This window comes from Hypanus sabinus, chromosome 7 (assembly GCF_030144855.1).
Source record: "Hypanus sabinus isolate sHypSab1 chromosome 7, sHypSab1.hap1, whole genome shotgun sequence".
Classification (NCBI taxonomy): Eukaryota; Metazoa; Chordata; class Chondrichthyes; order Myliobatiformes; family Dasyatidae; genus Hypanus; species Hypanus sabinus.
This window is the reverse complement of record NC_082712.1, coordinates 104081343-104095580: the sequence shown is the minus strand read 5'-3', so window position 1 is coordinate 104095580 and position 14238 is coordinate 104081343. Positions and strand designations below refer to the sequence as shown.

The 14238-nt window shown below is 42.9% G+C and overlaps 1 protein-coding gene across 1 annotated transcript in view; it reads left to right on the top strand.

The window, feature by feature from the left end:
- The window catches only part of dvl2 (dishevelled segment polarity protein 2), a 96464-nt gene that overhangs the window by 47289 nt on the left and 34937 nt on the right, over positions 1-14238 (top strand). Inside the window, exon 2 of the mRNA XM_059975333.1 lies at positions 2249-2318. Coding sequence (XP_059831316.1) covers positions 2249-2318 — 70 coding nt within the window. The remainder of the gene's footprint in view (positions 1-2248; positions 2319-14238) is intronic.

Below are 14238 nucleotides of genomic sequence, written 5' to 3'. Positions count from 1 at the left end.
AAGAAAGTGGTGAGGGTTGTTTGCTTGGCAGCATTTTGCTTTTCAGCATAAATTTGCTTGTAGGGAAGAAGGATCAACTACAGGGAGCAACTGAAATGCTGACTCCATTCTAAACTTGGGTCCATGTCCATCACCATTTGTGCCAAGTGTTCTGCAGCCTTAAAAAATTCTGCCAGTTGCTTCACTGTAAAATCCTTCACCTGCAACTCGACACTTCCTTCTTCATCGTTATCACGTTCAGTCTGAGTTAAATGCAGAAGGTCATCTGCACTTAATTCTTTATCATGAGAATCCAGGAGTTCCACCAAGTCAGCAGTCTCGAGATCTGAGAATCCTTCCCCACCAATTTTACGACTCAGGGCCACACAATCCTGGACAGCTGGAGTGAAGGCAGGAAACCCCTTGAGGGTGTGCACACACTCTGCCCAAATTGATTTCCATGCTCCATTAAGAGTGGAGGACCTGACTTCTTTCCAGGATTCATCAATGTTGTTGATGGCGTGTCTGATGTTGAAGGACTTCCACCATTCCCTCACTGTTGGTAAACTCCTGGGATTTTCAAAATCATCTGTTGCTTGCAGCATCTGAGAGATAGTTCACCGTAAAAAATACGCTTTGAATGTAGATATCACACCTTGGTCGAGTGGTTGAATCAGTGATGTTGTGTTAGCCGGCTGCTGTCCAAGTGTTTAGGATGGGCTGGCCTATTGTCAAGCAACAATAGAACTTTAAAGGCAAGATTCTGTTCCTGGCAGTAGCATTCAAACTCAACAGCAAAATGATTAGCAAACCAATCTTCAAAGATTTGACCAGTGACCCATGCTTTCTTGTTAGCTGCCCAGTGGACAGGAAGTATATTCTTACTCAAACCCTTAAGAGCACGGAGGTTTAGTGAATAGTAAACTAAGAGAGGCTTCATCTTACAGTCTCCTTCAGCATTGGAACACATAAGCAAAGTCATTCTGTCCTTTGCTACCTTGAAACCTGACGTAGTTTTTTCTTACTTATGTAAGTGCGTTTCGGCTTCCAAAAAAGCCCAGTCTCATCTGCATTAAACGCCTGCTTTGGTGTGATGCCTAACTCAGCTACCATAGCCTGCAACTGCTCAGGGTAGCATTCAGCAGCTTCGTGGTCAGCACTAGCTTGCTCACCGTGCACAGCTAAGTTGTGAAGCCTGAGACGATTAACAAACTTAGCAAACCATCCCCTACTTGCACTAAAGCTAACACTTCCTCACTAGCCTCTGAACAAAGGTGACCGTAAATTTCCAAAGCTTTCACACAAAGATGATAAGAACTAGGAGTTATTTTTTTCTTTGTTTCATGGTCAATGTGCAAATTCAACATTTTATCCATTTTTGTCATAATCAGGTTACGCACTTTGGTAACCATCTTTGAAGACACTTGTGATGAATCAACCACTGCACTTTTTATTTTCTCAGCACTTTTCTTTACATTTCTGATTGTGGACTCACCCAGGTCAAAATAGCGTCCCAGAGCTGTGGAAGGTAACTTCACCTGACGATGCCCTATTTATAATTCCAACTTTTTTTCAAGTGTCAGATTCTCTGCCGCTTGGCTGATGGCCCAAGACTTGCCATCGGATGCTTAGGAGGCATAGTTAAATATTTCAAGAACAAAATCATTGCACTGTAGGTAAAACCAGCAAAAGTTTAGAAGAGCGCAAGCTCGCACATCCGCATATCGCCCAAACCAATGCAAGGCTGGCGGGAGTGAGACTGTGTGGTCTGACTTGTATTTACGGGAAAGTGGTGCTTCTCATCCCAACAGTGATATTGTGAGGCGTGTGCACCTGACTTGTATTGGTAGGAAAGCGGGTGCTTCTCATCCCAATAGTGATACTGTGGGACGTGCACAAGTGACTTGTATTGGCGGGAAAGCATGTTCCTTGCATAACAGTTTTGGACGCATATAAGGAGATGTTGGTAGAAATAGGTTCCTCGCATAACTGTGAGTCCGCATTGTCTGAAGACGCATATAACGAGGATAGGATGTACCAGTTAGGGTTAGTAAGTTGTGGGTAGGCTATGTTGGCATCAGAAGTATAACAACACTTGTGGGCTGATCTCAGCATCTCCTCGTACTCTGATCATTAATGCAAACAATGTATATTTTGATGTACCTGTGACGAATACAGGTAATCTTTAAATCTTTAACCCATTTATTGTCGCTGTACTGCCAGCTTTTGTGCAACAGTATTTAATTCTGAACTCTTTCCTGTTTTGCAGTGTTGTAAAGGAAGAGATCTCTGATGACAATGCAAAGTTGCCCTGTTTCAATGGCAGAGTGGTGTCCTGGGTAAGACGTCTCTTTTCTTTTTGAGAGTCCTTCATTTAAAATTGTCAACAATTGTGCTTTATAAACTTTGGCTTTCTGTGTCCCAATATGGTGATTTGAGGATGGAGAAAGAGAATGATGATGCAATCTGTGAAAGGATAATGTACAGTCTGTATTAGTAGTTGATGTATCAGATCATCCTCTTATCTGGAACGTAGAACATTGTAGCACAGTACAGGCCCTTTGGCCTACAGTGTTGTACCAACCTTTTAACTTACTCTTAAGATCAATCTAACCCTTTTCTCCCATATACCCTCCATTTTTCTACCAACCATGGTGTCTTTCTAATGCCACTATCATATCTGCTTCCACCACTTCCCCTGGCAGCAGTTCTAGGCACCAACTACTCCGTGTATATTAAAAAAAAACGCCCACACATCTCTTTTAAACTTTTCCCCTTGCATCTGAGCTGTGGCTTATAGTATTTGAAATCTCTGCACTGGGATAAAGATTCCAGCTGTCAGTCTTTTTTTGCCTTTCAAAAACTGTCTTAACCCTAAAACTATCTTGATGCAGTTGAACGAAAATATATTAATTGCTGCACATTACAACTGTATATATAATGTGTGGTAACAGCATTACAGTTACATTGTAGGGCAACACAATTGATGGAAGAATTCACAACCACCAACATTAAGCTGGGGTTTCACTGGAAGAGCTTGGCCTGACGTGATGACATTATTATGTAAAGGGTTTTTTAGTGCGCTTTGGGTTCAGTTTTTGTTCAAGCTACTGCTTGTCCAACACAAAATGTCTTCGCCATTTTAATTACGTGTTAGGAGTCTGTAGGAGGAATTAGACAGATTAGAATAGGCAAAGCAGTGACAAATGGAATATAGTGAAGGGAATATAGTATATGGTCATGTACTTTGGTAGACAGAATAAAGGAATAGAATATTTTCTAAATGAGGAGCAAATTCAGAAATCACAGGTGCAAAGGGACGGAATATTTGTGCAGGATTCACTTAAGGTTAACTTGCAGGTTGATTCAGTGGTAAGGAAGGAAGTTGAAATGATAGAATTCATTTCAAGAGGACTAGAATATAAAAGACAGAATGTAATGCTGAGTCATTGGCCAGACTGCATTTGTACTATTGTATTGGGCCTCATATCTAAGGCAAGATGTACTGACGTTCCAGAGGGTCAAAAGAAGGTTTATGAGAATGATCCTGGGAATGAAAGGGTTAATACGAGGCTTGATGGTTCTGGGCCTGTACTTGCTGAAGTTTAGAAGAATCAGATTCAGATTCAGTTTATTGTCATTTAGAAACCACAAATGCAATGCAGTTAAAAAATAAGAGTTAAAAGAATGAGGGGAGTTCTCATTGAAACTTTCTAAATATTGAAAGAACACTCTGGCCTGAGGCCATAAGACATAGGAGTAGAAATAGTCCACTTGGCCTATGGAGTCAGCTCTTCAAGCTTGGCCATCTATTCCATCATCTAAATTCTGCTCCTGCTGATGTTAGAGATTAAAATGCTTTATCTAGTGAGTGAAATGTCAGCTCTGGGGGACTGGGTGGATGAGAGCTACAGTGAGATCCAATGGCCAGGAAGGCAGTTCTGCAATGCTCAATGGAGAATGAAGGGCATGATGAGGCACAGAAGTAGTTGTGGTCATCCACTGCAACCGAAATGACTACTGGTGTCACTGGACCTGGACTTCCCAGGCTGAGAGTGTGAATGCCACAGTGCGGCTGTTTTTCTCCTGCGCAGGTTTCCTGTCATCGTCAAATACAACGGACAACCACCAATAGTGTTACTAGTGTTCTGATTTGTTCTGTATTTCATTTAAATATACAATTTGTGACTCAGTTACAGTTTTTTCTTGTTTATACGTTTTAACTATTTCCATGAAACCGGCTAGTAAGGGCCAATTGGTCTAAAATGTACTGGTCGATGTGTCCCAATGAGCCAGAATCCACCGTATTGAATCTTTTCTCACTGCATAATCAGTCCAGTATAATTAATGAATTATTTCCTCAGTGATTAGAGGGGTCCCCACACCCATACGTCCCACTTGCTCTGGGTCACAATCTTGAGCAGCACTTCGTTTTGCCTGCATCTGAGTGACGGGAAGGAGCCAAAATTCCCTCCGCTGACAAGTTAAGGAGAGTTCCTGCTGTAATTTTGTGGCCAGCTTCAGAGTGATTCATCTGCAAAGCAGCCACGCAGTTGGTTCTCTGGGTCTGATGGACCTTTTGCAGGGATGAAGCATGTTGGCAAAGCAGGGGAGGGAAGATTACTGTCAAGATTGCCTCTGCGCAATAGCAACTAATCCTTGGAGTACTGAGTCCTGGCAAACTTGTGAAGTAAAATGCAGCTTGGATAAAATGCAGCACTCAGTAAGCTCTTCTCCTTGTTAACCGCCTTGTCTGTTCACATGACAATCTTTGCAGGGTTACACCAGCAGGGCCCTTTATTAGTTGTCCTGGCTGAGTGCCTGTGCAAGTTGTTTCCTTTGGGATGGTAATTAAGGAAACAATCAACTTTCAGATGGGAAACAACTGTTACAGAACAAAAGGATTGACTGGTGTTTTGGTTTGACCATCTATTGTAATGGTTTCAGCTGGCAGGATTATTACAGGAAACTCTCCTCAGCATCGTTGCCTACATGTGTTGCTGTATGTTTTTTTATATTTTAGAAACCGTTCTTTGTTAAAAGGCTGCATGCTTGGCTGTCAGCTGAGTAGAGCCATGGTTGAGGCTGCAGCCTGGTATAACCTGCATCAGCTCCTGACAAGCCTGTCCATGCTGAGGTGTCTGTGGGAACTAAAAACTTGCAGATTCTGTGGTTTTGGACCCCTTATCTAAGAAAGGATGTGCTGACATTGCAGAGGGTCCAGAGGAGGTTCATGAGAATAATCCCAGGAGTCAAAGGATTAACATATGAGAAGCACTTGATGTCTTTAGGCCTGTACTCACTGGAGTTTAGAAGAATGATGGGGAATCTAATTGAAACCTACTGAACATTGAAAGACCTAGATAGAGTAGGATGTTTCAAATAATGGGGGAGTCTAGGACCAGAGGGTAGAGCCTCAGAATAGGATGTCATAATCATAGAACAGTACAGCACAGAAACAGGCCATTTGACCCATCTAGTCCATGCTGAACAATTTAGATTGCTTGCTCCCATCAACCTGTACTGGGACGTGTACTCCATACCCCTACTATCTATGCACCTGTCCAAATTTCTCAACTGTTGAAATTGAGCTTGCATGCACCACTTGTGCTGACAGCTCATTCCACATTCTCATGAGTGAAAAAGTTTCCTCTCATGTTCCCCTTAAACTTTTCACCTTTTACCTTTAACCAATGACCTCTGGTTGTAGTCCCACCCAACCTCCATCGGAAAAGCCTGACTACATTTATCCTATCTATACCCCTCATAATTTTGTATACTTCTATCAAATGTCCTCTTAATCTTCTATGTCGCAAGGAATATAACCTGTTCAGTCTTTCCATATAACTCAGGTCCTCCAATCCTGGCAACATCATTATAATTTTTTTGTGTGCTCTTTCAACCTTATTTACATCTTTCCTGCAGGTAGGTGACCAAAACTGCCCGTAATATTCCAAATTTAAGCCTCTTGTACAATTTCAACATAATATGCCATCTGTACTCAATACTTTGTTTTATGAAAGCTAGTGTGCCAAAAGCTTTCTTTACAACCCTATCAACCCATGACACCACTTTCAGTGGACTATGGTCCTGTTTTCCCAGATGTTTTTGTTCTGCTCTCCTCAATGCCCTACCTCTCAGTGTGTAAGACCCACTCTGATTGGTCCAACTGAAGTGCAACACCTCGCACTTGTTTACATTAAATTCCATATGTGATTTTTCAACCCATTTTTCCAGCTGATCCAGATCCATCTACAAGCTCCGATGGTCTTCCTTGCTGTCCACTACACCCCCAATGTTGGCGTCACCTGCAAATTTACTGATACAGTTAATCATATTACCATCCAGACCATTGATATAGGTGGCAAACAACAATGGACCCAGCACTGATCCCTGTGGCACTCCACTAGTCACAGGCCTCCAGTCAGAGAGACAAACATCTACTACTCTCTGGCTTCTCCCACAAAGCCAATGTCTAATCTAATTTATGACCTCATCTAGCAACTGAACCTTCTTGACCAATCTCCCAAGCAGGATCTTGATAAGTGTCTTCCTGAAGTCCATGTAGAAAATGTCCAGTGCCTTGCCTTCATCAACTTTCATGGTAACTTCCTTGAAAAACTATAAGTTTTGTTAGACACGACCTTACCATGCACAAAGCCATGCTGATTATCCTTGTCTATCCAAATACTCTCATAGCCAGTCCCTTAGAATACCTTCCCTGGGATTCCTGAATGTGTTATTTCCCTCGATGTGGAGAAAGCATTTGATCGTATAGAGTGGAACTACCTTTTTACAGTCATAGAAAAATTTGACCTCGGTCAAAGTTTCATCTCTTGGATCAAATTGCTGTACCTGTGTCCTGCTGCTTCTGTTTTAACTATTTTTCAGAAATCCCAGGTATTTAATCTCAAACATGGCACCCATCAGGGATGCCCCTCAAGTCCCTTTCTCTTTGATTTGGCCATAGAACCTTTGGTGATAGCATTTTGAAATTGTCCTGAATTGACCAGGATTTGGAGAGGGGGTGTTGAGCATAAAGTTTCTCTTTATGCTGATGACTTATTACTCTTTCTCTCAAATCCGTCTACATCCTTACCTCCAATGTTTTCACTTCTTGACCAGTTTAGCCAGATCTCTGACTATAAACTTAATTTACATAAGAGTGAACTTTTCCCAATTAGTAAAGAAGCACAAGAATTAACATTTCGTGATCTCCCTTTTAAAGTAGTCCATAATCAATTTACTTATCTTGGAATTACAGTCACAAGGAAGTTTAAAGATCTCTTTCGTGAAAACTTTGCCAATCTTTCATATACTATAAAACAGAGTCTGGTACAATGGTCACCTCTATCTATGTCTTTGGTAGGTCGTATTAATGTTGTTAAAATGTATGTTCTCCCCAAATTTTTATACTTATTTCAATTTTTCCAATTTTTATTCCTAAATCTTTTTTTGACTCCTTAGACTCTATTATTTTGTCATATCTGTGGAAGAATAAGCGCTCTAGAATTAGTAAAATCCATCTCCAAAAACCTAAAAAAAAAAGAGGGTGGCATGGCTTTACCTAACTTTCGTTTATATTATTGGGCAGCTAATATACGTTGTGCTACCTTTTGGTCTTTTTTCCATGGCCAACCCGAGTGCCCTAATTGGGTGGCAATGGAGTTGAGCTCCACCAAAGAACTATCTATCTCTGCACTTCTTGGCTCTGCACTCCCTAGTAGTCTGGCCAGATTAATAGCTAACCCTCTTGTTAGACACACTTTGCGTATATGGGCTCAGTTTAGGAAATGCTATGGTTTCCATGGTTTTTCCGTTTCCAGCCCTGTCGTACATAATTACCTTTTTCTAACTACTACCTACGATTCAGCGTTCCATGTTTGGTATAGGAAGGGCATTAGGCATTTTGAAGGTCTTTTCATTGATAATCGCTTCGCTTCTTTTCCTAACTTTCCTGAAATGCCTGCGAAAAATGCTATGGACTTATTTCTTTCCATTAATCCACTAGGTAAAGGTTTAATATCAATTATTCGAGATAAGTTAGCAGCCTTACGACAGGCCTCTGTGGATAAAATTAAAATGGCATGGGGAGCAGGATTTAAATATCTCCTTATCTGATGAGAGTTGGGACTCTATTCTCAAATCGGTTAACTCAACCTCTCTTTGTGCTCGCCATTGCCTTTTACAGTTTGATTGTTCATAGAGCCCATATGTCTAAATCTAAACAATCTCGATTCTACCCTAACATTAGTCCGCTCTGTGATAAATGCAAGAGGGGCGAGGCTTCTCTCATTCATATGCACTGGTTCTGTCCTAGCTTGGAGAAATTTTGGAAAAATGTCTTCACTACGTTATCGTATATTCTGAATCAGCACCTAGAACCAAACCCCTTAATTGCTTTGTTCGGTTTCTGGGGCGAGACAGATTTACGTCTGACTCCGACCAAATGCCAAATATTATCCTTTGCCTCTCTCCTGGCTAGACGCTTGATCCTCCTTAGATGGAGAGATGTTGCCCCGCCCACTCATGCTCAATGGCTTAACGACATTATGGCCTGCTTGGACCTCGAAAAAATCCATTATTCAGTTCTTAATTTGGATTTAAAGTTACATAAGGTCTGGGGACCTTTTATCGAGTACTTTCATAACCTTCCTCTTGACTAGGGTTTCTTTTTCTTTTTTTCGGTCCCTTGCTTTCAGCTCCCTTTTTTTTCTGGTAGTAGGCATTATTATCCTCTGTTGCTAAGTGTATTCACAGTCTGGGAGTTTGATTGTCCTGATTTATATTCTCTATATTGTGTTGTGGTTGGTCTGGAGTTTTTTTTATTGTGTTGTGGGGTTGGGGGAGGATACTAAGTTTACTTGTCTTCAATTTAGGTGTTTTTTTTTTAAATTCTCTTTCTTTGTATCATATTGTCATTGTATGCTTAATTTTGCACTGTATTAATGTTCCTCATTCTGATTTGGGGTTTTTTAAATTTGTAAAATGTATAAGGAAAACTAATAAAAAAAAACCTTCCAGTACTTTTCCCACTACGATGTCGGGCTCACCGGCGCCTATAAGTTCCTGGTTTATTTTTAGAGCCTTAAACAGCAGAATAGCATTGGCTATCCTCCAGTCCTCTGGTACTTCACCTGTTGCTAGGGATTACTAAGTATCTCTTCAAGGGCCCTTTAAATCATAGGTGAGGAGGAATTTTAGCCAGAGGATAGTGAATTTATTGCACCAATGGGTATGGAGGCCAAGTCTAAAGTATATTTAAAGCTGAGTTTAGGTTCTTGATTAGTAAGGGCATCAGCAGTTACAGGGAGAAGACAGGATAATGGGGTTGAGAGGGAAAATAATTCAGCCGAGATGGAATGGCAGAGCAGACTGGATAGGCAGAATGGCCTAATTCTGCTCCAATCTGTTACGGCTTTATCTTTAATAAAAACACTTAGCCAGTCAGGCATATAAACATATAACAATTACAGCACGGAAACAGGCCATCTCGGCCCTTCTAGTCCGTGCCGACGCTTGCATTCACCTAGTCCCACTGGCCCGCACTCAGCCCATAACCCTCCATTCCTTTTCTGTCCATATACCTATCCAATTTTACTTTAAATGACAATACCGAACCTGCCTCTACCACTTCTACTGGAAGCTCGTTCCACACAGCTACCACTCTCTGAGTAAAGAAATTCCCCCTCGTGTTACCCTTAAACTTTTGCCCCCTAACTCTCAAATCATGTCCTCTTGTTTGAATCTCCTCTGCTCTCAATGGAAAAAGCCTATCCACGTCAACTCGATCTATCCCCCTCAGCCTTCTACGCTCCAAAGAATAAAGACCTAACTTGTTCAGCCTTTCCCTGTAACTTAGGTGCTGAAACCCAGGTAACATTCTAGTAAATCTTCTCTGTACTCTCTCTGTTTTGTTGATATCTTTCCTATAATTCAGTGACCAAAACTGTACACAAAACTCCAAATTCGGCCTTACCAATGCCTTGTACAATTTTAACATTACATCCCAACTCCTATACTCAATGCTCTGATTTATAAAGGCCAGCATACCAAAAGCTTTCTTCACCACCCTTTCCACATGAGATTCCACCTTCAGGGAACTATGCACCATTATTCCTAGATCACTCTGTTCTACTGCATTCCTCAATGCCCTACCATTTACGACACCATCACAGCAGCACCTGTGGAGAAGGAAACAGTTAAATTTTCAGGTCAATGTTCTTTCATTAGTCCAGTGAAAGGTTATTCACTTTGTTTCTCTACATAGCTGCTGCCTGATCTGCTGGGTATTCCTGACTATTTATCTCATTAAACATGACTGATATTTTCCTGGGTAGAAAGCTGAGGGAAGTGAGTCTGATATGATGGAGTAATTGGTGTCGCTTTTGCTGTCCAACCATTGCACTAGCCAGACTCCAAATTCAGGCTGGAGCATCTATTTGTACCACTTACCTGCTTGTCTATTTGTACGACTTACGTCGCGAGTGACGTCAGCGTCGAGCGCGCACTTTAAAAGGCAGGACTTCTTTTCAGAGTGGTCATTTGAATTGGGAGCAAGTTACAGCTTGTGATTCAGCTGGGAGCTCAGAGAATTCGACCGTGTAGGTAGGATTTAAGCCTACCTGGTCAATACCTGTGGAGCAGGCGCGAGTGACGTCAGCGTCGAGCGCGCACTTTAAAAAGCAGGACTTCTTTTCAGAGCGGGCAGCGTCGAGCGGGCAGCGGAGTCCGTGGAAGCAGAGTCCTGGGCTTTGGCTAAGTGGGCTTCGGCGTAAGGGGACTTCGGTAAGCTTGTGTGATTGCTCGCTGAGGGGAAGAAGGTAAGGTCGCTAGGTGCTTTTTAGACTTATTCTATTAATCCAGTTCAGGTATGGGGGAGACAGTCAGAGCAGTGGTGTGCTCCGTATGCAGTATGTGGGAGGTCAGGGTCAACACAGTTGTCCCTGATGACCACACCTGCAAAAGGTGCGTCCAGCTGCAGCTCCTATCAGCCCGTGTTAGGGAGTTGGAGCAGGAGCTGGATGAACTACGGATCATTCGGGAGGCAGAGGCAGAGATAGATAGGAGTTATCAGGAGGTAGTCACACCAAAAAACCAAGAAGTAGGCAGATGGGTGACGGTCCAGAGAGGCAGGGGGAGCAGGCAGAGAGAGCAGAGCACCCCTGCGGCCATTCCCATTAACAATAAGTATACCGTACTGGATACTGTTGATGGGGATGACCTACCAGGAATGAGTTGTAGTGGTCCTGCCTCTGGCACAGAGGTTGAACCCTCAACTAGAAAGGGGAGGAGGGAAGAGAAGAGAGTAATAGTTTTAGGGGACTCTATCTTTAGGGGGGCAGATAGGAGATTTTGTGGGGCAGATCGGGAGTCTCGGATGGTATGTTGCCTCCCTGGTGCCAGGGTCCAGGACATCTCAGATCGGGTGCAGGCTATTCTTGAGAATGAGGGCATGAACCCAGATGTAGTGGTCCATGTAGGGACCAATGATGTAGGTAAGGTGAGTGAGGGGGTCCTGCTTAGAGAGTTCAGGGAGTTAGGAGTGAAGCTGAAAGGCAGGATCTCCAGGGTGACAATCTCGGGACTGCTACCTGTGCCACGTGCGAGTGAGGCGAAGAATAGAATGATTATGCACATTAATACGAGGCTGAGAGCATGGTGCAGGAAGGAAGGGTTCAGGTTTTTGGATAATTGGTCTTTGTTCCAGGGACATTGGGATCTGTTTCGAAGGGATGGTCTACATCTGAACCGGAGGGGTACTAACATTCTTGCAGGAGTATTTGCCAGTGCTGCTCGGGGGGGTTTAAACTAGATGTGCAGGGGGCAGGGATCCAGATCCAGAGGGTTGGTCAGAAGGTGCATGGGGTTAAATGTGTAGAAGGTTTGGGTGATCTTGAGAAGGTCATCAAAATTCAGGGTGCAATTTGCCCGATGGAAGTTCAAGGAGCTGGGTTAGGTACAGTAGACAGTGTCTTAAGCAAAGAGAGGAGGAATGGGCTAAGAATTCTATACTTGAATGCGCGTAGTGTCAGAAATAAGACAGATGAGCTTGAAGCTCAGATGAAAATGGGGAACTACGATATTGTTGGGATAACGGAGACATGGCTGCAAGGGGATCAGGCCTGGGAATTGAGTGTACCAGGGTATACGTGCTATCGTAGAGACAGAAATATGGGAAGGGGGGTGGGGTGGCCCTGTTGGTGAGGAATGAGGTTCAGTCCTTAGCAAGAGGTGACTTGGGAACAGGGGAAGTAGAGTCTGTGTGGATTGAGCTGAGGAACAGTAAGGATAAAAAGACCCTAATGGGTGTTGTGTACAGGCCCCCAAACAGTAGCGTGGATATTGGGTACAAGTTGATTAGGGAGTTAACATTGGCATGTGCTAAAGGCAATGCAGTCGTTATGGGAGATTTCAACATGCAGGTGAACTGGGAGAATCAGGTAGGTGCTGGACCCCAGGATAGGGAGTTTGTGGAGTGTCTAAGGGATGTATTTTTGGAACAGCTTGTGCTTGAGCCAACCAGGAACGAGGCTATTTTGGACTTGGTGATGTGTAATGAACAGGAATTGATAAGTGATCTTGAAGTAAAGGAGCCATTAGCAAGTAGTGATCATAACATGATAAGTTTTTATCTACAATTTGAGAGGGATAGGGGCAGATCAGAGGTGTCAGTGTTGCAATTAAATAAAGGAGACTACGGAGCCATGAGGGAAGAGCTGGCCAAAGTTAAATGGGCGGATGCCCTGGCAGGAAAGACAGTGGATCAGCAGTGGCAGATATTCTTGGGCATAATACAAAAGATGCAAATGCAGTTCATTCCAATGAGAAGGAAGTATTCAAAGAGTGGGAAGGGGCCACAGTGGTTGACAAAGGAAGTCAGAGATTGTATAGCATTAAAGAAAAAGAAGTATGACAGGGCTAAGATGAGTGGGAATACAGATGATTGGGAAAGTTTTAAGGAACAGCAGATCTTAACTAAAAAAGCAATACGGAGAGAAAAAATCAGGTATGAGCTCAGTCTAGCCAGGAATATAAAAGGGGATAGCAAAAGCTTTTTTAGTTATGTGAAGAGAAAGAAGATAGTTAAGAACAATGTTGGCCCCTTGAAGAATGAATTGGGAGAAATTGTTATGGGGAACAGGGAAATGGCAACAGAATTTAATGCATACTTTAGATCTGTCTTCACCAGGGAGGACACAAGCAATCTCCCAGATGTGTGGATGGGCCAGGGTCATAAGATATCAGAGGAATTGAGACAGATTGACATTAGGAAAGAAACTGTGATGAGTAGACTGGTAGGACTGAAGGCTAATAAATCCCCTGGTCCAGATGGTCTGCATCCGAGGGTTCTAAAAGAGGTGGCTCAGGAAATTGCGGATGCATTGGTGATCATTTTCCAATGTTCCTTAGATTCAGGATCAGTTCCTGAAGATTGGAGAGTGGCTAATGTTGTCCCATTTTTCAAGAAGGGAGGGAAGGAGAAAACGGAGAACGTCAGTCGTGGGGAAGATGCTTGAGTCCATTATTAAGGACGAAATAGTGGCACATCTAGATGGCAGAAATAGGATTAGGCCGAGCCAGCATGGATTTACCAAGGGCAAATCATGCTTGACTAATCTGTTGGAGTTTTTTGAGGGTGTAACAAGGATGTTAGATGAGGGTAAGCCAGTAGATGTTGTGTACCTAGATTTTCAGAAGGCATTCGATAAGGTGCCACATAGGAGATTGGTGAGTAAAATCAGAGCTCATGGCATTGGGGGCAGGGTTTCAACATGGATAGAAAACTGGTTGGCAGAAAGAAAGCAAAGGGTAGCAGTGAATGGGTGTTTCTCGGACTGGCTGGAGGTGACTAGTGGGGTACCACAGGGCTCTGTATTGGGACCACAGCTCTTTACGATTTATGTCAATGATTTAGATGAGGGCATTGAAAACTATATCAGCAAGTTTGCTGACGATACTAAACTGGGTGGCATTGTGACATGCGAAGAGGACGTTAGGGGAATACAGGGAGACTTGGATAGGCTGGGTGAGTGGGCAGATACTTGGCAGATGTCATTCAATGTGAATAAATGTGAAGTTATCCACTTTGGAAGCAGGAACAAGAGGGCAGAGTATTGTCTGAACGGTGTAGAGTTAGGTAAGGGAGAAATGCAAAGAGACCTAGGAGTCCTAGTTCATCAGTCAATGAAGGTGAATGAGCAAGTGCAACAGGCAGTGAAGAGGGCAAATGGAATGTTGGCCTTTGTTACAAGGGGA